Genomic DNA, 24,454 nt, shown 5'->3' with positions numbered 1-24,454 from the left:
AAGGCCTTAGGAATGGACCTCAACAGATGGGAAACCTTGACATCTGAGCGTTCAACCTGAAGGCAGGTGGTGCATCACGGCCTCTCCCAATTTGAAGAGTCCCTTGTCCAGCAGGCCGAGGCAAAGAGGCAGTCCCGAAAGCAGCAAAACCAGGGAGCTGGACAGGGGACAAATTGTATTTGTTTTCAGTGTGGAAGGGATGGTCACTCTTGAATTGGCCTTCTCAGCCACACTAGATGCTGTTCCAAGACCTCCTACCATAGTCTCTTGAGACTGAAGGATGCCTACTACTGCCTACAGAGTGTGAAGACCACTATTCTTGCTCCCAATTTGAAGAGTCCCTTGTCCAGCAGGCCGAGGCAAAGAGGAAGTCCCAAAAGCAGCAAAACCAGGGAGCTGGACAGGGGACCAATTGGATTTGTCTTCAGTGTGGAAGGGATGGTCACTCTCGAATTGGCCTTCTCAGCCACACTAGATGCTGTTCCAAGACCTCTATTCATAGCACATTGCCATAGTCTCTCGAGACTGAAGGATGCCTAATCTAACATACATACATCAAGTGGAAAAAGCCTGAGAGGATGTTGTTGGAGCACTACACAATTCTGGTTGTTCAATCCTTGTTATTTCTTCCATGCCATTTACAGCTGCAGCTCTTCACATTTGCATGATAACTTCACTGTTCGGTGCAAACTTTAATTGAGATGCAAAGATTTCAAGGCTGGCCTTTTTAGCCAGATTTAATCCAGCAAGTGTACTAATTCCTCAGAAATAGAAGAGCCTTTTGCCTCCATGCCACAGACCTTCCCTGTCTTGAAGATAACAATTGGAACTGAGTGACAGAAAATAGAAGCAATGGGTGAGGTGAAATGGGGGAAAGCAGAATATTGATTAAAATATGTGGGGCTTTTTTTAAAAAATGAAAATAAAACATGCTCCCCTTGTGATTTATGCGGTTATCTCTCCTCCAGTTGTTCCTTCCCTCTGCCCCCACCCGGGCCTCAGCTTTCCATAAAATTCAAATAAGCAAGGGTTTGTGTGGAATATGGCTGATTGCAAAGTCAGATTGTGTTAAAGACTTAGAAAATGACTCATCAGGCTGTAATGAGGAGCTGGGAAAGAAGGAAAATCTTGCTGAGGCTTGGGGAAAATATGGTTTTCCCTCTTCCTTTCTTACTTTGGTGGAAAAAATTTGTATTCACCACATAGCTTAGATCAGCCCTCGCTTAGCAGTTTAAAGGGGCGAAAAGGGGAAAAAGAGATAAACGTGGGAGCATGCTTTTAATTTTTTTTTTATCCCAGCTTGCTTGTTACAGCATGAGAAATGGTGCAGTTATAGAGCAACTGGATGGATCTTTACGACTGCTACACGTGCACTTTTAAATGTGAAACACACTAGTTTCAGAGGGTAGAGTTTCCTAGAGTGGTCATAAGACCAGATAGGCGGGATATTAAATGAATGAATGAATGAATGAATGAATGAATGAATGAATGAATGAATGAATGAATGAATGAATGAATAAATAAATAAATAAATAGTCTGTGCAAGAACTGCTTCAAACCCATGGGCAGATTTATTTTATTTATTTATTTATTTATTTAATTTATACGCCGCCCACTCTACCCAAAGGTCTCTGGGCGGCTTACAACAGATTTGAGCCTGGGATCAAATTCCACGTTGGCTATTGATGCCTCATCATTAATCTCGTGCCTTTTCACAGTGATTGGTGCTCTTAACTGCAGGAAAAAAAATACAGTAGGATCCCCATATCTTCAGGATCAGTATCTGCAGAATCTCTTACCCATGATCTGAAAATATTAAAAATATTAAAAGAACTAGTAATACATATTTTCATAATGTATTTACCAGAACTGGACACTAGAGAGAGCCAGAGACCATGCTATATATTCCTAGTGTTGAAAGATACATAGGATGGTCTATGGCAGTGGTTCTTAACGTGGGTGATAATGCCCCCCAGGGGGCGATTTCATTTTTCAGGGGGGCGGTAGAACGAAAAGGGGCGGCGTGGGGGCACTGGAGCAGAAGGGGGCGGTAGGGGGGCGCTGGAGCAAGCCAAACCTGTGAAGATGGCTGCAGCCTTTTTACAGTGTGCATGAATATATATTTTCCTCCAATTTTAATTTAGTTTCAGATTTTTGTCTTGAAATTTTTAGTTCCTGCATTTGTTTTTATGCCCTTTTTATATTTCTTTTTGCGTCTTAAAATTCACTTGCAACTAAATCATTAAATGTTACTTTTTGGGAGGCATTTCATTTTCTTGGAGTTTAATTTTGTTTTCAGGGGTCATTGGATTTAAGTGTCTTAAATAAATAAATAAATAAATAAATAAATAAATAAATAAATAAATAAATAAATAAATAAATAAATAAATAAATAAATAAGATATCACTGCGGGGAGGGGGGCGATGATAACTTCCTCAATGGCTCAAGGGGGCGTTTCTTTCAAAAAGGTTAAGAACCACTGGTCTATGGCTCCCTCTACTCGCCAGTTCTGGTAATACATGGTGAAAATACTTCTTTTCCTGGATGTTTTTCTTTTCCATGTGTAGCTTTCACTTTTCCACATCTTCAGGAGGTCAGTGGGCTTGGAACCAATCCCCTGTGGATATGGGGTTATTGCTTTATGCCATTTATTCTCTTTTGGTCATATTACCCTTGGTCTCTTCCTCTATAAATCTCAGAATAGCAGTGTAGAAATCTGGGGTATGTCATTTTATCCACCTCACAGCCTTTGCAGGTAGGCAAGGCTAAGAAACCTGGTGTTTATAGCAAAGGAGGGATTGGGAGCCAGTGGCTTCAAATCCACCCGGCAGATACTCTGTCCATTCAAATGGAGCTGGGACTGTGTGTGATGCTTCTGATCTAGCACCAGAGATTTCATGCTTAGTTCTGAAAGCCAGGTATAATGATCCAGACCTGTGGCCTCCTTCTCAGTAGCCTGTCATTGGCAACGCCTGTAGGATTTGGCCATGGAAAAGGTAGGGGTAGAGAGACTATGGTGCACGAGAAACGAGTGACTTTGATTATGTGGGGATGATGAGTGCACTTCAGTTTTTAGCTGAACTTTATGGGAGCTGTCCAAAGTGCTGATTCCCATTTACACATTGGGTTCAATGTTTTGGATAGCTGCAGATTAAGTTCAGGCTGAAATCAAGAGTGGATTCACTGCAGAATTCAAGTCACCAGCCTGCCTGAGATCCCAGGGCATTCTTGTATACTGTACATATACAAGAAGCTCATGAGGGTGAGGCTCTGGCAGGATTCTTGTTTGCTGATACCAAAACAAGTGTCCATGCCTTTGGTTTGGATCCAGTTAGTCTCGGAATGAGGAATCCATGGGTAATATCAATGACTCTTCATAGAAGAAGGTTGCGTCATCTCTGCCATAGCTCATATATACATATTGGCTAAAATCCTGTTCTGTGAGTTACACCGCATAACATCTTGTGCAGAGGGGTGAGAAATTTAGAGGCTTAAAAATAAACTTCCTCTAATTACGCAGTGGATAAAATAGTCAGGCAGGGACCTGCAGAGCAGATTTGGCTACAAGTCTCCCTTTATAGACCGTACCTTATTTGATTGGTTTACCTCAGCTGGCACTTACTGCCTCATTCATTCACTCAGAGACGGTGACATCATTAGTTCAAATGATCATTCAGAAATAAAGTGTTTCTGATTTCTCCCCTGAAGGTCTTGAGGTTCTCATGTAATCACTGTCATTGTTGGGAAGCTATTGGGGGCCTCTGGACCGGGAGGGGAATTCTTTAATCAACCAAAATGGCTACCAGTGGTAAAGCCATTTTAGCAGGGGCAATTTTTTTTGTCATTAAAGCCTTCCCTGTCTGTGGTCCCCAGCAGCATCCCGACAATGACAGTGATTGCATGGCAGTCTTGGGACCTTCAGGGGACAAACTGTAAATGTCTTATTTCCACTAAATTTCTGCAGCTGATGACATCATCTGCTTCACACAATATAACTTACAGCAGCAGCAGCATTTCAGCCACTGACATATACCTGGCGGTGTGTCCTCTTTTAGAGAGGACATTTCACAAGGGCTGCCAGAGAAGATTGTCCATCCCAGGATATAGAATGGTAAGGAGGGAGATCCAGACGTCTTGATGTTGCCCATCCAGAAGGAACACATGGACAGTGTGCTCAGTAGGCATATAGGATGCTTGTTTATGCTCACCCCTGCACCTTGTTTGACCCAACTCCGGGAGGCCGTGGAAGCCAGGAGGGCCTGGCGTGCTCTGGTCCATGGGGTCACGAAGAGTTGGACACGACTAAACGACTAAACAACAACTGCACTTTGAATGAGGTGCATAGTAATTTAAGAGCATCAGGAGTGTCATTGGACTCAAAGAACAATAATAATGACATTAGAACTGTAGAGCTAGAAGGTCAGACGCCCAACCCACTGCGCTATCCATCACATGAGGGTTCCTCCCCCGTCGCTCCCAGGTTCAGAAATGTGCTCCCCTCTGTGATGTGATCGGTTGCTCCTCTTGCTGATCCTACAACGGTTGGGAAGACGCACCTCTTCAACCCGTCCTTCTAAACTAGTGTTCTAATTAAGATGCTAATTTGAATCGCTCTGATTAGTGTGATTTGAGTGCCTTTGTTGTTTAATCTGTTCTAATCTTGTTAAAATTTCTTTTTGGTCTGTTCTTTTGATGCCTGAGCTGCATGGAGCTGCTTTTATAATGGAAGTTAAATAAATATTGAGTAAATATTTAATGCATATTTTCTGTTCATTAAAGAAATACAAATAAACCCTCTTTCTCTCTCTCTCACACACACACACACACACACACACACACACACACATACACATACACAGGCTCACAAAATGCTTTTCCTCGACAGCAGTTAAGATTGGAAGGAGCCTTTCAGGAAAGGCAGTGTGACCGCTGATGAGAGGGGAGATTAAATGCAGGTTGTAGTACACACGGAGAGTTAACTTTTGCCCTCTGGCCCATGACCTTCCCTCAGTCACCCATGTCCAATTATGAGGCCACGTGGAGAGAGCCTTTTTCCTAACCAGCAGCACCTACAGGATTTACATCGTTCTCCCCATGCCATTGGTTGCTAGAAAACAGAGACCTCTCCACATGCAATGGGATTTTGTAATCAGACCATAATCCACATGAGATCAGGTCGAGAACCACAAACGGCTCTCAGGTGGCCAAGTGGCCACCCCAGCTTTATGCCTGACCCTCTTTCTCTTCTTTCTCTAGGTTTTGACATGATGGAAGCATTTGGGCTGACTGAGAAGGAGTATGCGTCCATCAGAGGGGTTGCGATGGAACCTTACATCTTCTTGGGCACTCACATCTACACCCTCTTCCGAGATATCCAGCTGACCCAGAAGACAAGGTAATGTGAGAAAGCAGGAAAGGGGGCACGATGGGAAGGTTTCTGTCCTCAAACTCAGCCATTGCACTGAGAATCTCCTACCCCTTGGATACAGTACACAACAGGCTGTTGCTCTCATAGAATCATAGGTTCATAGGATAATTGCCTACAAGGCCATCAAGTCCAGTGCAGGAATCCAAATCAAAGCAGATCTGAGAGATGGTTGTCCAATTTTCTCTTGAATGTCTCCAGTGTTGGATCCCTCCCCACCTCCCCAGGTCATTGCTTTCATTGTCATACTGCTCTAACAGTTAAGACGTTTTTCCTGATATTCAGCCTAAATTTGGCTTCCTCTAGCTTCAGCCGGTTATTACATGTCCTGCACACTGGGATGATTGAGAACAGATCCTGGCCCTCCAACGTAGGACAACCTTTCAAGTATTTGAAAAGTGCTATCCTATCTCTCCTGAGTCTTCTTTTCTCAGGGCTAAATGTGCTTAGTTCTTTCAATCTTTTCCTCTAGGGTTTAGCCTCCAGCCCACTAATCATCCTTGTTGCCCTCCTCTGAACTTGCTCCAGTTTGTTGGCATCCTTCTTAAACTGTGGCGTCCAGAACTGGATGCGGTACTCTCTAGATGAGGCCTAACAAACACTGAATGGAGGGCGACTAGGACCTCATGGGATTTGGAGACTGTCCTTCTCCTAACGGACCTCTCAACCTCTTTCCTCTTGTTTATATCAGGGTTGAATGCCTTCATGAGTTTTGGTTTCACCCTCATGGGACGGATCCAAATAAATGCAAATTATCGTGGAAGTGGAAGGTAGTTTCCCCAACCATTCTTCTTCCCAGCAGTGCTCCCCTGTCTCCACTCTTTGTCAGAGGACAATAATATATAAATGGTATATAATGTATAAAGGTATAAATATATATATATAAAGGTATAGACGGACGGACGGACGGACGGACGGACGGACGGACGGACGGACGGACGGACGGACGGACGGACGGACGGACGGACAGACAGACAGACAGACAGACAGACAGACAGACAGACAGATAGATAGATAGATAGATAGATAGATAGATAGATAGATAGATAGATAGATAATGGATTGTGAGTGCTGGGGCACAAGGAAAACAAAAGATCTCTAAAAAATCACTGGAGTTGTTCAGGGCACTGGTGGTGTCACAAGCCCTTGCAAAATGATTATTCATGGGAGAATGAAAGAATGAGTACAGTGGTGCCTCGCATAACGGGTGCCCCATTTAATGACAAATCCGCATAGCGACGATGTTTTTGCAATCACTTTTGCGATCACATAACAACGTTTTCTATGGGGGAAAATCGCTTTGCGATTATCAGTAAGCTTACCGATTATCGCATAACAATGTTTTTTCCCCAGCTGATCGGCGGTTCCAAAATGGCCACCGGGTAAATCAGGGATGGATTCCTCACTTACCAGGCGCCCAAAATGGCCGCCGTATGGAGGATTTTCGCTTAAGTTTTAAGCCCATAGGAACACATTGAAGGGGTTTCAATGCATTCCTATGGGCTTTTTAAATCCACATAGCAACGAATCTGTATAGCAACGATTTTTGCTGCATGGATTATCGTCACTATGCGGGGCACCACTGTATTTCCTGCACTACTTTCTAAATAAATACAGCAGGACCCCTATACCTGCAGGGGATTGGTTCCACAATCTACAATGGATGCTTGAACCTGTAGATACAAGGAAACCCTATATACAACATACAAGGGGGATGGGGCAAAGGACACAATGTATGTTGCGCATAGGGCTGTGGCAAACCATGGATAAATGAAACTGCAGATATGGGGGTCCTATTGCATTGCCCAAAATCCAACTGCAAGAGAAATCGCAAAAGCTGCTACTGCTAATTCACAGGGTGCCAGGTCTGCGCAGAGGCCCAGTTAGGCGCATGACTGAAACCAGCCTCTCGTCAATTAGGCACAACAGCCTCTGATGTTCTTTTTGCAAATGCATGAACTGCTGGCCTTTGTTTTCCATGGGCGTCTGAAATAGTTTCCCTGTTTTCAACAAGCATTTTCATATAGTAATTGTTTCTTGCATTGTTAAGCATCCTTTTGTTTTACTGGTTATTACTCATTCATGGAACCAGTTTCGATGTTCCTGGCTTTTTCTGTTTGTTTGCTTGCTTGGGGCCTCCTCTTTCTTAAATTCAACCCAATTGGGTGTTGCTGGGATCGGCACCAGTGTTGGCAATCCAACAATGAGTTTTGATGATTAAAAGATCTTCCGCATCCTGAAGCTCCCAAAGATCTCCCCAGGGTAAAAAGGAGCCTCAGAAAGCCTTGGAGCCTAAATCAGGGGCGTAGGAAGCTTATAAGTTAAAGGTTCCCCTTGACAATTTGTCCTGTTTTGTCCGACTCTAGGGCATGGTGCTCATCCCTGTTTCCAAGCCGTAGAGACAGCGTTTCTCCATAGACAGTTTCTGTGGTCATGTGGCCAGCACGACTAGACACGGAATGCCGTTACTTTCCCACCGTGGTGGTACCTATTTATCTACTCACATGTTACTTGCTTTCGAACTACTAGGTTGGCAGGAGCTAGCACAAGCGACGGGAGCTCACTCCGTCGCGTGGATTCAAACTGCTGATCTTTCAACAATGCAACCCAAAGGCTTTGCGGTTTAACCCGCAGGACCACGTCATCCCAGGAAGCGTATAGTTCATTTCAATTAAGTTTTATTGGCAACAGATGATGATGTCATCAGCTTCCACCATGTAAATATATGCCAACAGGATTTTGGCCAGTACCTCCAAGTTCTGACAATGACAGCGTGATATCACAGATACCCACAACCGATGTAGACTAGTGACATCAACATTGCAGCAGTGGTGAATGTGCTCTGGTTTTTAGTCCGAACGTTGATGGCGCTATCTACAGGTGCCAAACCTCATTTGAGGACTGGACTCAGCACTTTGACTAGCCCGGGTCGATTCAAATTAAACTTGGAATTGATTTATTGCTACTGTGACCACAAAGTCCTGCAGCCTCCCCTGCACGTAGTGGAATAGAAGGGGCAGTAAAGAAGTTGTGGAGAGTGAGGGCATGAGATAAGAAAGAAAACAGCAAAGAGAAAAAAGAATAACCAGAGAGACAAAAGGACACTGAAGAACCCTTAAATAACATATGTTCTGCAAGGTGAGCACTGACCTGGATCACCGGTTGAACTTTGTTGAATAGGCTAATTTCAAAGCAAATGTCAACATTAAAGAATATTTAAGACTCTATTCTGAGGCTCTTGTAAGGCTGACTAATTACAAAGAGAAGGTCACTGTTAGCGAATAAGCAGAGAATTACACCACTACTGGGTTGTCAATGTGACAGAGAAGAAATGAGGGCTCTACAGCACTATATACCCACTAAATCTTGGTCTGGAAAGTAGTCAGAAGCCAAGGATGGAGAATCGAGTCATAGGACTTGCTGTCAGGTTGGACTTCAGTCACACTGGGGAACTTGACTCGAACTTGATTCGAGGTGGTGATGGGGGTTTCAATGACTCGGACTCAACTTGTGACTCAGAACTAACCCGCCCCGTCCCCTTTTTTATGGGGGGGGACTTGTTTTTAATAGGGACTCAGACTTGGGACTTGGACACAGATTTGGGACTTGGACTTGCCAATATCCCTGACATAAACCATTCCGCCTACCAACAAGGAAGCAGGAAACGATGTGGTTTCCATCAAGGAGGCAACACAGAATTTTCCAAGCAGCTCTGTTTAAGGACAAAGAGCTGCACCTGTTTCTCTTTATGGAACTCTCTCAATGCAAAGTCCTCTACTTTACGTTCAGAAGTGCCTCAGGATCAATCAAGCTTGCAATTTTGCTATGTGACAAGTAACAGGGATCGAGGGCTTTTTTTCCAAAAGGCAATGTTTGCCATTCATTCCCTTCCCCCTTTGCTTCAATATGCTTATTTCTATCTTGACACTTATATTTTTGCAACCAGTATCATTGAACATCCCTTTCGTGGGCTATTTGATAAGGCAGACATGTTCTGGAGTGTGTGATTTGCTGCTAAACTTAAATTTTAATAGGACTCTCTGTTCTTCTTTTCCTTACAGTCCTCTGGGAGGGGGTAATGAAATGTACTGCATCCCACGTGTAGAAGAAGACTTTCCTGAGAGAAAACAGGATGTCTGTCCTTCACATGATTCCGCTGGAATCAAAGTAGAAGGGGTGTTAATTGTCTAATTGCAATTAATATCCACTTTAAAAAAAAATCACACAGCAGTGGTTGAGGATTGTAATCAAGGTGGAAACCATAACGAATGAAGAAGGGCCAAACTCTGTCCCACCATGCTAACACAGTGGTCTAAGTCTCTGGCTGCCGACCCAGAGGTTGAGAGTTCGATCCCCCACTATGACTCCTTGACAAGGGCTTGACTCCAGGGTCCATAGGACCCCTTCCTGCTTTGCTGTTTTAAGATTACAGTGGTGCCCCGCATAGCGAGGTTAATCCGTTCCGGATTAACCTTCGCTATGTGAAAACATCGCTGTACGGGGCAGGAAAAGCCTATTGGAACGCATTAAACTTAGTTTAATGCGTTCCAATAGGCGCCAAAACTTACCCCTCCAGCGATGTTTTCGCTGGTCCGGTGGACATTTTGGAGCCACCGATCAGCTGTTCGGCGGCTCCAAAATGGCCGCCGGATGACCCGAAATGGCCCCCTGTCAGTGTTTTCGTGACCTCGGTAAGCAAGGGGAGGGCGCGAAAACACTGACAGGGGGCCATTTTGGGTCATCCAGCGGCCATTTTGGAGCCGCCGATCAGCTGTTCAGCGGCTCCAAAATGGCCGCCGGACGCCCCAATCGTCGCAAAGCGAGTGCGGCGATTGGGGCAGCTCCGTATAGCGATCCCCAAAAAGGGATCGCTATACGGATTCTTCATTATACGGTGCGTTCGTTAAGCGAGGGACCACTGTATATTACAGTCCCAATAAAATTCTCCCCAGCTGGTGTTTACCTTATGAGGGAAGTATCCCTTGGAAGGTATCAAGACAGTTTCCCTCCTGGGGCACACAGCAGAGAAGAATTAATCTCATCCTTGTTAATCCTATATCTATTTTTTCCCCCACTTGACAGTAGTAGTTTAGCAGATTCTATGAAGTCAAAAACAGCCAAAATACCTGGTAGCGTGTCCCTCTTGGACTAGCACCAAACAGCATGCCAATCATTTTTGAAAACGGCACTTGTAACAGAGGGTGAAGGTTTACAAGTGTCATCCACAGTCCACTTATCTGAAGTAGTCTGATTGATCTCTGTGTGTTGGCTCTTGTAAATGAAATGTAGTAGCTCCTGCAACATAAACCACAGATATATTTTGCAGTTCATTCATTCTGCTGTAATTAACCGGTCTTATGGGATAGGAATCCATGTAAAATAGTAAAAGAATTAGAACCTTTCCCCAATGACCTATTGGACTCATTTTATTTTGGCACATCAAGATGGAGATTGCAATCTTTTTTCTCTACACTGGGAAGGTTTACGAGAATATTTGTACACTTTTAGTGTTTTGGGATTTCTTTGCAAAAAAATATCACTGGAATGGTTTTTGCTTTAAAAATGTATTGCATTCAAAATGTGTATATTGGCATTTTGCACAAAACCTCTATAATTTTGTAAGAGTTTTTTTTCTCCTTCAGAAAACACTACTTTCTTAAAGCAATGTGCAAGAGGGTTTGTTTGTTTGTTTTTTAATACGGGTACAAGATGGTCTTTTTGCTGTTGTGTAGGAGGAACAACTCTCATAGCAGATTTTTATTAGAGCCCTTTCATTCACTGGAGCATCTCTTTTTCATCAAGGGTGAGGGGAAAAAAGAGGCAAGCATTCAGTGGCTAAATTCATGTTGCTTGGCATAGTTAAGTGCACTAGAACAGGCCCACTGAATCAATGGAGATTTAGTGAGTCAACTCCGCTGTAAGTTCCATTGATTCAAAATGGTCACGCTGATAGAGGGACCGGAGGGATCCAGTTATCGAGGTGGGGCTTTGCCAACTTACCTGGATTAACGCGTGACGTCGGGTGGCCGGACGCAAGGACGGCTAAGGGGCGTGGGCAGGTCAGAGGGCATTTAAAGGGGGTTCTCCCCTTTGTTCTCCAGCAGCCATTGCTGAACTGGCAACCCACCCACCCGCCCTATTTTCTAGTGTGAGATTAGCTGGTCTCCCTATTGGGGGCCGGATAGGAATTTTTGACCCATCACCCAAGTGGCCAATGGAGGCGGGGATTTTTCGCCTATCCCACACTGGACTAGGAGTGTTGGCTTAGCGAAAGTGGTAGCATTCGGTCACACGGGGCGGGTAGTGCGGATTCAAAGGTACTGGATATTGTTTTATGGGGTAGTAGCAACAAATTCCAGTGCATCTGGACCAGTAGCATGCCCGGGTAGGCAACAGCAGTGCTGGAAGGTAAAGATGCGCTGGGGACGCTACCAGACCCGCAAAAGGTACAGAAAGAACAAAGGGGTCCGGGGAAATTCGGAGACCGTCAGTTATTCCATGTTGATAACGAAGGGAATAACTGAGGCCTGAGCCCAGCCTTGCAGCTGGGCAAGAGCCAACCTATTACCCAGTGAGAATTTGAATCCGCACTACAGCAGGACCCCCCTTTTTTCCTTGGAGGATTAGCATGTTCATGGAATACGAATGAATATTAATAAAGTGTGGCCCATGTTTAACCCATATACCTGGTCTCGCATGGTTATTCCGGGATAAGTTGGCAATGGGCCTACTCTACCTGTGACTTACCTTAGCACAGTTGAATCAATGGGATTGACAGAGGGAGTTGACTCACTAAATCCCCATCAATTCAATGGGCTTGTGCAATTTACCCTGCTGAGCAACAGGATTTTTCCCTTTATATCCTTTCATGGGAGAGTTTTTCCCCCCAATGCTTCCCTTCGATCTTCTAGTGCTATTGAATGATACCACCTAGGGAGGAGTATTTTTTTTCTGGTCCATGGTGATCTATCATAGATTCAGACAAAAACTGTTTCTGTCCATTTTCCCCGCTTTTAAGAAAGCATAAGAAAATCCATGAAACTTTGCATTCCACTTCTGCCTGTTCAGTTGTAGCTAAAACACACATTTATCTCTGCAAGTTCCATTGATTCGGGCCAGTTTTGCTGTGCGGCTAAAATCATGGAGGGCTAAAATGATGAGGGCACAGAGGTGCGAGGGAGATGAAAGATCTTACTTCTTTTGGAGAACAGTGCCTAAAACACTCCCGCCGGCAAAAAATGCAGGAATCCCAGAAGCGGAAACCCAAAGAAGTAATTTCCTGCCCACCTCTGCAGGCAGTATTACAACTGTCCTACTTCTTTACCCGTCGGCGAGTTACATAGGCTTCGGCTTGTCAATGACTTTGGAACATGACTTTGGTTTCTAAGTTGGCACTCGGAATCCTCCTCATAATCTGGGGTTTATAATGGCCCAGCATGTATTCCATTTGATTTTATTATTGACTGTCGCTTTGCAAAGCAAGGCCGACTGGATTATTAAGAGGCAGCAGTAGTTTCCTTTTTAAGTTTAATTGCTGAAACATAGGGATAATTTTAATCTTATTTAAAGAAGCAAAGCTTCTTAACGTCGAATGGGTGAGATTCCACAGAGTACCCTTCATCAAAATGTTCAGAGGCTCAGATGGGTTTGTTCGTATCACTGGACTAATATACATAGAGATCACCCTTTCAAGGACATGATGTCATTTTGAACAGAGAAAAATTAGGGGTGTGTGAGAGGAAATCACAGATATAAGATCCTTACCTTTAGGTACAGAGCCACGATAATCAAAGGCTCGCAAGTAATGCCGTGTGAGGTTCAAGAGAGAGAACATAACTCTTGTTTTCTGATGTCCGTCATAAGTTTTTTTTTCTTGAAAAACTTAATCTGTCAAAAGATTTCCTACTGTCACACCAGAGCTTCTCCGAGCAATCGTAATCATTCCCGGGCTACAATAGTTCACTAAAAATAGACAACACTGTCACATCCCTGATTGATCTCAGATCCCACTGGGTAGAGAGCCTGGAAAAGTTACCTTTCGGAAACTTATTTTCATTACTGGCTCATTGCAGACAGCAAATCTGGGGGCTTAGGACTCAGAGATGGGGATGTGAGTCATGAGCTTGCTGTCAAGTCGGACTTAAGCCACACTGGCGACTCAACTTGGACCCAACACATTTTTCCTCCTAATGACTCAGCTTGCAACTCAGAACCCACCCATCCTTCCCTTTTTTTCTAGGAGGGAAAAAAAACTTGTTCTTCATAGAAACTCAGACTTTGTATCTCAGACTCAGACTAGGGACTCGAACCCAAAGACTTGCCAACACCCTTGATAGGAGCTTCCCTATGCGTGGGGAAATGTCTCAGCGTTGCTGCTCTGCTCCGACTTTTGTTCCTATTGTTGACTTTCTGCCAGAACTCGGAAAAGTTACTTGTTTGCAACCGTACTCAGGCTATGGGATGCCTCCTGACTGTACTGGCTAAGAAATCCTGAGAATCCAGAACAGTAACTTTTCCAAGCTCTCTTGTTTTTTAGTCGTTAAGTCATGTCTGACTCTTTGTTACCCCATGGACCGGAACACGCCAGACCCTCCTGTCTTCCACTGCCTCCCGGAGTTGGGTCAAATTCATTCTGGTAGCTTCGATGACCCTGTCCATCCATCTCGTCCTCTATCATCCCCTTCTCCTCTTGCCTTCACACTTTCGCAACATCAGGGTCTTTTCCAAGGAGACTTCTCTTCTCATGAGATGGCCAAAGGATTGGAGCCTCAGCTTCAGGATCTGTCCTTCCAATGAGCACTCAGGGTTGATTTCCTTCAGAAAATGGATAGGTTTGTTCTCTTTGCAGTCCAGGGGACTCCCAAGAGCCTCCTCCAGTACCAAGCTCTCAGTGGATGCCAAATGCCAGTCTCAAATATTCACTGTGGTAAGAATATCTTAGAAGATCCTGGATTTAACTCTATTTAGTCAGCAGTACCCTGGAGTTACCTATGTAGAAAGAGTACCCGTATTATGTAATTCCTTTGCAGGATCAATAGGAAAGAGCCTTATACTGTGTCGTCCAGCCCAGGAGTCTCTGTTTTGAATGGCTAACATTGTCCTGACTCATGGGCAGGTAGAGTTTTATGTCCCATCCACTTGCTACATTGCTTTACGTAGATGTCCCCTCTCAGCTTTGAAGTATGAGATGTCTCATCTCATACTTACCATATTTTTCCATGTATAAGACTATACTTTTGTCTAAAATCTTTAGGGGGAAAAATTGAGGGTCGTTTTATACACGCAGGTAAGCTGAGGAGAGAACAAAAACAAGTGGAGGGGAAAGCAGGGAATAAAGCAATCCTGCAGCAGCGCTTTAATCCCTTTCCCCCTACACTTGCTAAGCCCCACTTAGATTTCTTAATTTTGGATTGGAAAAGTGGGGGTGTCTTATACACGGAAAAATACGGTATATGCCATCACACAGACACCTCAGCTGGTTTCACACACATTCAACCCTAGCTAGAGAGTAGTGACTGGGTCTTGGATCCAGGGCACCAAAATTCAATGGGCACAAAAAAAAATGGAGCTGGAAAGATGGAGGCCTGCCCTGAAGTGCTTGGTGCTGGCAGGGTGCGAGACAGCTGTCTTCAAGCCACATATACCAGATCCAGCGACCGCTCCTTGGTGCTGGCGCTTTCTACCTGACCGGCATTTCCTGTCATTGCCTGGATCCTGGCAGCTGCTCAAGGTTGTGGCAGAAACTGAGAAGAGTACCTACAAGTCCCAGAACCCCTGACTTGCCTGGCCTGCACTGGCTCAGGGTTTTGGAGGACGTTTATGGCAAAACAAATATATTATTTTCATAACTTCTGGGACCTGGCCATGCTGTTTGGTGCTTTCAAAGAATAATGGTATTCCAACATGATCCTGAGCAGAATGTAAGTGGAAAATAATGGCAACACAGTTGTGTTAATATTCATTCATTCATTCATTCATTCATTCATTCATTCATTCATTCATTCATTCATTCATTCATTATTTATTTATTTATTTATTTATTTATTTATTTATTTATTTATTTATTTATTTATTTATTTATTTATTTATTTATTTATTTATTATTTGTACACCACCTATCCAGACTGAAGTCTACTCTGGGCGGCTAACAATCATGGGTAAAAGTAAAACAACAACGTAAAATAAAAACAACAGTAATAATATAGTTCAAGATGGCAAAAAAATAATCAAGTGATGACAGGAGGGAAAGCATGCCTAAAGAGCCAGGTCTTAAGATTGCTCTTAAAAACACCCAGCGAGGGAGCCAGACAGATCTCTGAGGGCAGACAGTTCCAGAGGTGAGGGGCCACTGCCAAGAAGGCCTGCTTTCTTGCTTTTTCTCTTTGGGCCTCCCTTGGCGTTAGACCCTCAGCCGCCCATCTTGGCTAGAATGAGTTATTCGGGTAGATCTAGGTGAGAGGAGACATTCGGCTAGATAATATGTCTCAGCCAGGGAGGCCAGACCACTTGCTACATGTGAAGGACCCCCATATCTATGGGATCAGTATCCACAATTTCACTCCCCCCAGACTGAAAATATTAAATTTTTTAAATGAAAAAAACTTAGAAATAGGTATTTTCATGATGTAATTACCAGAACTGGCCACTAGAGGGTGCCAGAGGCCATGCTGTGTATAAGGTTCACTGTTAACCACAATTGTTGACATCCGTGGGGGTCGAACTGATCCCTTGCTGATACTGTGTTCCTACTGTAACTTCTCCCAGCTAAGAGCTAGGGATGTGAAGCCAACTTCCCAATTCTTTATTTCTTGCTTTATTTCTCCAGTGAAGTCTTTCCATCTGGAATTCCTTGGGAATACACCATCACTTTCCTTCTTCGCCTTCTGCCAGAAAGTCCCAGAGAAGCTTTTGCAGTATGGCAGGTCACCGATGAGGACTTCCAGCCTCTTCTTGGCATCATACTTGGTCGTAAGTAGGCCCAACAGTCACTGTTTCAGCACTCTGGATAGATCCTGTAAAGTTCAGGCTAAAATCAAGACGTACTGAGAAGCTGGTGCTGGAAGAGCCTTGTTTGACACCTCAGTGCTCCATCCTATCCCCCTATCTTCAGTCCTTCCTGAGTATGATCATCAGCTTGATGAAGAAGAACAAGCTAAATCCTGACAAGGGAGAAGTGCTGCTGGTCAATCAGAAGTCAGGCTTTGCATTGAGTTAAACCTATTCTAGAAGGAATGCTGCTCTACCAGCAGATCGGGATTTGAGGCTCAGAGCACACCAGTCTTCTCTCTATATACTTTCCACCTATTTTCTCTCTTCTCTTTGCTCTTCCTCCTTTTTCCTGCACCTGAAATCTGTGGCACTGCAGCCTCCTCTGTGATGGTAAGAGCACAGGACTCTGAACAGCTGCAGAAACAAGTATCTTAAAAAGTATGGGTTTTGATGAATCCATCGATAATTTTGCAGCAGGAAAGCAAACAAGGTTCATTCCCTGACGAGAGAACATATTCTCCATCTCCACTGGTGCCAACTCAATATCTTCCTTAGTTTCTGTTTCCTTTTCTCCACTTGTCATTGCACGGCGTCGTTTTTATTTTTAACTCCCTGAAACCTGGATTTAACACAAGGAATCAGAGACGGTCGGAAGCTGCGGCTCTGAGCTTTCGATTCTGCCCTGTGGGTGTTCTGGAAACACGCCGATGTGTTGTATTGGTTGCAACAGAGTGCGCAGCACAACCCCTAGGGACCATGATCCTGTTCTTGATAGCTTCCTACTAGACCTGCTATAAGAGAGAAACAATGTATGGGTACAGAAATTTTCTTTTTATTTATTACATTTATAGCCCTCCCATTTAGTCATATAGACTAATCTGGGTGGGTAACAACATGACATATAACAATTTGCAATTTAAAACAACAATATATATTGTCATATATATTGTAATATATTACTAAAAAAACCCCACAATGATCCAAGATGGAAAAAATACAAAAAACAAAAATTCAGACAGTGGATGGAGGGAAGGCTTGCTCCATATTGTATGTTTATAATTAATAGCAGTGTGAAAATTTCTTGATGCTCTAACTTTGAACAGGTGTTTTCTTTCTTTATAGTCTAACATTGAAAACAAAGATGACATTTTATCTTAACAGTGTTAAGACCTTTTTTCCTTTCAGTCCCTGCAAAACGAATAAATCTGTAGCACCCTTCTGCTGTATAAAATGCAGTTCCTACAGCTTAGGAAGTTGCATATCTTGGAAAGAATTTTAGAAATGCCTGGCCAGAGATTCTGGGAGTTGTAATCCATCCTCATCACCATCACCATCATCACCATCATTATTTTAAACTCCAGTGTGCCTGCCATGCATTTGCATGCAAAAATACATTTCTCGTAGACTATTTTGTGAGGTGCTCTTTTGGTTAGTGGGATGTTTCTGTTACCCTGATGATTCCCTCCCCTATTTTTGTCTGTGACGTGGGGACATGGACAGTCCACGATTCATGATAAGTGACCATGAAATCTGTTCCACGCGGTGGTCTTTAAAACCTACAGTTCACTTGTTGCCTTTTTCCTCCTAGCCAATAAGAAATCCCTGATCTATTTCCATCGGGACCATGAAGGCGATGTCGAGGAAGTCAGCTTTGACCAGCAGGAAGTCAAGAAGATATTTTATGGAAACTTCCACAAGGTCGGTATTTAAAGAAAGACCAACATGCATATCTAGGGTGATAAAAAATGCCTTAGGTTTTCTTATCAGTTGACTAAACAAAGGTCCTAGAAAGATCTGTTCATGTTGGCTAAGCTGTTTATGCCGGAACACTAACAAATCTGGGTGATGTCCCAGCATAATAATATGTTACTAACTCACTTCCTGTCTGCATGTATTAATCTACTTAAATGTATGCACGAATGTATCCAAGAATATGTGCAAAGAATCCGCAAAGACAAAAAATTAATTATCCGGTGATCTGAGTATTAAAAATGGTTTAGAAATTAAACTGACATAATTAGTTGGACCTATAAAGCTGTCTTGTACTGAACTGGATAGGAGTTTGCCTGGCTTAGAACTGTCGTGTCCATAGGGCAACAGACATGCAGAGTTTCCAGCCAAGATATTTCCTTTCTTTTATTGCTTATGATCCTTTTAAGCTGAGAAACGGCAGACTGAACCTGTGACTTCTACGAGCAAAGCCTGTGTTCCTTCACTAAGCTGCAGATTTACCCATGCCATGTGTTATGCATGTCCAGAATATGGAAAAAGTTAGTTTTTGGATTACAGCTCCTGGAATCACCAGGCAGCATGGCCACTGGGATAATTCCTTATGTGAGAATTAGGAAGTGGGGGAAAATGTCCAAACTCTGCTTTCACAAGTCTAGCTGCCCATATGATGCTGAATTGGTTGTTCTGGCAAGTTTTAGGAGTCTGTGGCTTGGTCTTACTGCATTGAAAATCCCAGCATCACAGTACCGCACAGAGTAACTATTTTTGTCTGCTGCGCAGGTGCATGTATCGGTGAGCCGTTCCAAGGTCAAGCTCTACATTGACTGCAAGAGAATAGCTGAGAAACTGCTCGGGACCTCAGAGACCATCTCGACAGCTGGCTTTGTTATGCTGGGGAAACTGACAAGGACACGAGGGCCGAGAAGTGGCTCAGCAGCGGTAAGTTCATTGCGTGCCGATTTCACGGAAGACGCATCAGATCCAAGTGAATCCAATGCTCTGTAGCACATGGATGGGCCCCTTCCAGCCCTCCAGAGGGATCTAGCTGTTGGGAGTGGTGATCCAATGATACCATAAGGATGACAACTGACATGACCCTGGTTTAACGAAAGATCCTGTAGAAGCAGAGGTTCATTGCAAAAAAGAAATGTCCTGACACAATTAAGCATTGTCTATTGAACATCTACCTTCTTTTGATTACCTCCATAACAAGAGAATGCGGCTAGTAATTTCCAGCAGGACCTCATGTCTGTTCTAGTCTGCCAACTGGATGAGATTCTATGCACTTCAAGTAAACTCTTGTTAAAAATAAATAAATGCTATTCCAAAATTGGAATCTCTGATGAAGATTGACATCTGCTTTGTGCAATAGGAAAGAGAGAGAAAAACTCAACCATTTCTCCTGTTTGTGCATCTCTTATATCTATATGTATCTTCTGGGAGTATTTAACAAGTTTGAAATGCTGGTGGGGGAAAAAAACTAATAACCACTGTAGGCTTCCATTGCCACTGAGCACTTTTCAAATACTCTGACTTTCTCAAAAGTGATGCTGTCAAAGAGACAGAATGCCTTGTTAGTCCACTCTACCTAGAAAACCTTCTTCATGGATTGCTGCCTTGTCGTGGCGAAGGGGCTTGAGTAACTCAGAGAAGCTATGGGCTATGCCGTGCAGGGACACCCAAGACGGACAGGACATAGTGGAGAGTTCCGACTAAACGCAATCCACCTGGAGTAGGAAATGGCAAGCCACTCCAGTATCTTTGCCAAGAACGCCCCATGATCAGAAACAAAAGGCTAAAAGATATGACGCTGGAAGATGGGCCCCTCAGGTCGGAAGGCGTCCAACATGCTACTGAGGAAGAGCGGAGGACAAGTACAAGTAGCTCCAGAGCTAATGAAGTGGTTGGGCCAAAGCCGAAAGGACGCTCAGCTGTGGACGTGCCTGGAAGTGAAAGGAAAATCCAATGCTGCAAAGAAAAATACTGCATAGGAACCTGGAATGTAAGATCTATGAACCTTGGGAAGCTGGAGGTGGTCAAACAGGAGATGGCAAGAATAAACATCGACATCCTGGGCATCAGTGAACTAAAATGGACAGGAATGGGCGAATTCAGCTCAGATGATTATCATATCTACTATTGTGGACAAGAATCCCGTAGAAGGAATGGAGTAGCCCTCATAGTCAACAAAAGAGTGGGAAAAGCTGTAATGGGATACAATCTCAAAAATGATAGAATGATGTCAATACGAATCCAAGGCAGACCATTCAACATCACAATAATCCAAGTTTATGCACCAACCAGCATTGCTGAGGAGACTGAAATTGAACAATTCTATGAAGATTTACAACATCTTCTAGAACTGACACCAAAGAAAGATGTTCTTCTCATTCTAGGGGACTGGAATGCTAAAGTAGGGAGCCAAGAGATAAAAGGAACAACAGGGAAGTTTGGCCTTGGAGTTCAGAACGAAGCAGGACAAAGGCTAATAGAGTTTTGTCAAGAGAATAAGCTGGTCATCACAAACACTCTTTTCCAACAACACAAGAGGCGACTCTATACATGGAAATCACCAGATGGGCAATATCGAAATCAGATTGATTATATTCTCTGCAGCCAAAGATGGAGAAGCTCTATACAGTCAGCAAAAACAAGACCTGGAGCTGACTGCGGTTCTGATCATCAGCTTCTCATAGCAAAATTCAAGCTTAGACTGAAGAGATTAGGAAAAACCACTGGGCCACTCAGGTATAATCTAAACCAAATCCCTTATGAATATACAGTGGAAGTAAAGAACAGATTTAAGGAACTAGATTTGGTGGACAGAGTGCCTGAAGAACTTTGGATAGGGGCTCGTAACATTGTCCAGGAGGCAGCAATGAAAACCATCCCAAAGAAAAGGAAATGCAAGAAAGCAAAGTGGCTGTCCAACGAGGCCTTAGAAATAGCAGAGAGGAGAAGGGAAGCAAAATGCAAGGGAGATAGGGAAAGTTACAGAAACTTGAATTCAGACTTCCAAAGAATAGCAAGGAAAGACAAGAGGTCCTTCTTAAATGAACAATGCAAAGAAATAGAGGAAGATAACAGAAAAGGAAAGACCAGAGATCTGTTCAGGAAAATTGGACATATTAGAGGAACATTTTGCGCAAAGATGAACATGATAAAAGACAAAAATGGGAGGGACCTAACAGAAGCAGAAGACGTCAAGAAGAGGTGGCAAGAATACACAGAGGAATTATATCAGAAAGATGTGGATATCCCGGACAACCCAGACAATGTAGTTGCTGACCTTGAGCCAGACATCCTGGAGAGCGAAGTCAAGTGGGCCTTAGAAAGCCTGGCTAACAACAAGGCCAGTGGAGGTGATGGCATTCCAGTTGAACTATTTAAAATCTTGAAAGATGATGCTGTTAAGGTGCTACATTCAATATGCCAGCAAGTTTGGAAAACTCAACAGTGGCCAGAGGATTGGAAAAGATCAGTCTGCATCCCAATCCCAAAGAAAGGCAGTGCCAAAGAATGCTCCAACTACCGTACAATTGCACTCATTTCGCACGCTAGCAAGGTTATGCTCAAAATCCTACAAGGTAGGCTTCAGCAGTATGTGGACCGAGAACTCCCAGAAGTACAAGCTGGATTCCGAAGAGGCAGAGGAACTCGAGACCAAATTGCTAACTTGCGCTGGATTATGGAGAAAGCCAGAGAGTTCCAGAAAAATATCTACTTCTGCTTCATTGACTATGCGAAAGCCTTTGACTGTGTGGACCACAGCAAACTATGGCAAGTTCTTAAAGAAATGGGAGTGCCTGACCACCTTATCTGTCTTTTGAGAAACCTATATGTGGGACAGGAAGCAACAGTTAGAACTGGTCATGGAACAACTGAGTGGTTCAAAATTGGGAAAGGAGTACGGCAAGGCTGTATATTGTCCCCCAGCTTATTTAACTTATATGCAGAATACATCATGCGGAAGGCTGGACTGGAAGAAACCCAAGCCGGAATTAAGATTGCCGGAAGAAATATCAACAACCTCCGATATGCAGATGATACCACTCTGATGGCAGAAAGTGAGGAGGAATTAAAGAACCTTGTAATGAGAGTGAAAGAGGAGAGTGCAAAAAACGGTCTGAAACTCAACATCAAAAAAACTAAGATCATGGCCACTGGTCCCATCACCTCCTGGGAAATAGAAGGGGAAGATATGGAGGCAGTGTCAAATTTTATCTTCCTGGGCTCCATGATCACTGCAGATGGAGACAGCAGCCCTGAAATTAAAAGGCGCCTTCTTCTTGGGAGGAAAGCGATGACAAATCTGGACAGCATCTTGAAAAGCAGAGACATCACCTTGCCAACAAAAGTCCGAATAGTCAAAGCTATGGTTTTTCCTGTCGTGATGTATGGAAGTGAGAGCTGGACCATAAAGAAAGCAGACCGCTGAAGAATTGATGCCTTTGAATTGTGGTGCTGGAGGAGGCTCTTGAGAATCCCCTGGACTGCAAGGAGAACAAACCTATCAGTTCTAAAGGAAATCAACCCTGAGTGCTCACTGGAAGGACAGATGCTGAAGCTGAGGCTCCAGTACTTTGGCCATCTAATGAGAAGAAAAGACTCCCTGGAAAAGACCCTGATGTTGGGAAAGTGTGATGGCAAGAGGAGAAGGGGACGACCGAGGATGAGATGGCTGGACAGTGTCTGCGAAGCAACCAACATGAACCTGACACAACTCCGGGAGGCAGTGGAAGACAGGAGGGCCTGGCGTGCTCTGGTCCATGGGGTCACGAAGAGTCGGACACGACTAAACGACTAAACACACACACCTAGAAAACCCTGGGAAGAGTCATTGTAAGTCAGAATTTATTTGCTGTCATACTATTATTATTATTATTATTATTATTATTATTATTATTATTATTATTATTATTATTATTATTATTATTATTATTATTATTATTATTATTATTATTATTATTATTATTATTATTATTATTATTATTATTATTGTCGTTGTCGTTGTCATTTCGTTGTCGTTACTAAATTGTAGTTTGGCTTCAGCAGCTTTGTACCCATCCACATCACCAAATTTTCTTGTGAGTTGTTTAACATGCCAACCTCCATGCACACACCCTCCCCCAGCAAACAAACACATCTTGGGATGTGGATTTAACGTCTGGGGTGCAGGATAGAAAATTGCTGGAAACAATCAAGTTTAGTGATGGTTAAGCAATCTCAACTCAACTCTTAATTAGATTGTGCATATTGAATTATTCCCCCTTTCTGCTCGGCATCGGCACTGAAATTTCATTGGAAAATATATTAAGGGGCAAGATTTCCAGTTGGTTTGAAAGTTGTGTCCCATTAGAACCCATCCACTGAAACAAGACAAAAAATGGGGCCCAATATTAAGGACGCCCAGATCACAACCTACAGAGCTGGAAAAAATTAACTCCAGTATTCCAGCAACAGAGTTTTTAAGTGTCTACTCTTAAGTCATCTGGAGGTCACTGAATTTCTGTGCAGTTTTGACCTCCAGCCTTCTGGGTTAACAACTCTGCTGTTAATCACACAACCACTTCCCAGGCTATAAAAGAGATAATTTGTAGGGCTAGGCGCTGCCCTCCCTCCCTGCAGTCTGTCCAAAGAAGGGGACAGAAACTGACACCTCCTTTGCCTTGTATCTTGTTGATGACTCTCCAGGTCACTCCATGTATTGGTTAAATGCTGGTATTCGTGGCTCACCAAATAAATCTATGTGAAAAAAATCCATTACCATGAAAGGGAAATGCCAATGGCTACAATTTGAGGATAGGTGTGTGTTATTATGACACCATCAGAATGATTTCTGGCAGAATTATTTGCTCCCTTCCAGCTCAGAGCGTAGAAGAGAAAAAGGAGGAGGTGAGGGTGGTTATGAACTTCGGCGGCAACGTCATTGAAGCAACACGAAAAGCGAAACCGAAGGAGAGGAGGGATAAAGGAAGACACTAGCATCCTAAAGGAAAATGCTATCCTAATCACTCAACACTCTTATAAAAACCACAGGGATTCATCTCCATATGCAAACACTCAGCCCCCCCAGGGTGTAAGCAGTAATAACTGGGGAAATTAATTTGTAAAAATAGAAATGGAAGGCCAATGTGCTACATGAGTGGAAGTCTTCTGCTTTTCCTTGCTTCTGAACAAAGTACCACTGAGAGGAGCTGGAAGGTGCCTCAGTAGCTGGAGTATGTCGGAGAGATCCTTGAGTGTTGCGGCAGAAGGAGAGTGGGGCAGGATGAAGTGGTCAATCTCATCCTTTGGTGGCAGATCAG

General features: G+C 43.5%; 1 protein-coding gene across 1 annotated transcript in view; it reads left to right on the top strand.

Moving 5' to 3' along the window:
• COL20A1 (collagen type XX alpha 1 chain) overlaps positions 1-24,454 on the top strand; it is a 135,587-nt gene that overhangs the window by 77,999 nt on the left and 33,134 nt on the right. Inside the window, exons 23-26 of the mRNA XM_072996741.2 lie at positions 5,258-5,396; positions 16,252-16,394; positions 18,004-18,113; positions 18,927-19,085. Coding sequence (XP_072852842.2) covers positions 5,258-5,396; positions 16,252-16,394; positions 18,004-18,113; positions 18,927-19,085 — 551 coding nt within the window. The remainder of the gene's footprint in view (positions 1-5,257; positions 5,397-16,251; positions 16,395-18,003; positions 18,114-18,926; positions 19,086-24,454) is intronic.

This window comes from Pogona vitticeps, chromosome 4 (genome assembly GCF_051106095.1).
Source record: "Pogona vitticeps strain Pit_001003342236 chromosome 4, PviZW2.1, whole genome shotgun sequence".
Lineage (NCBI taxonomy): Eukaryota > Metazoa > Chordata > Lepidosauria > Squamata > Agamidae > Pogona > Pogona vitticeps.
This window is presented reverse-complemented; position numbering and strand designations above follow the sequence as displayed.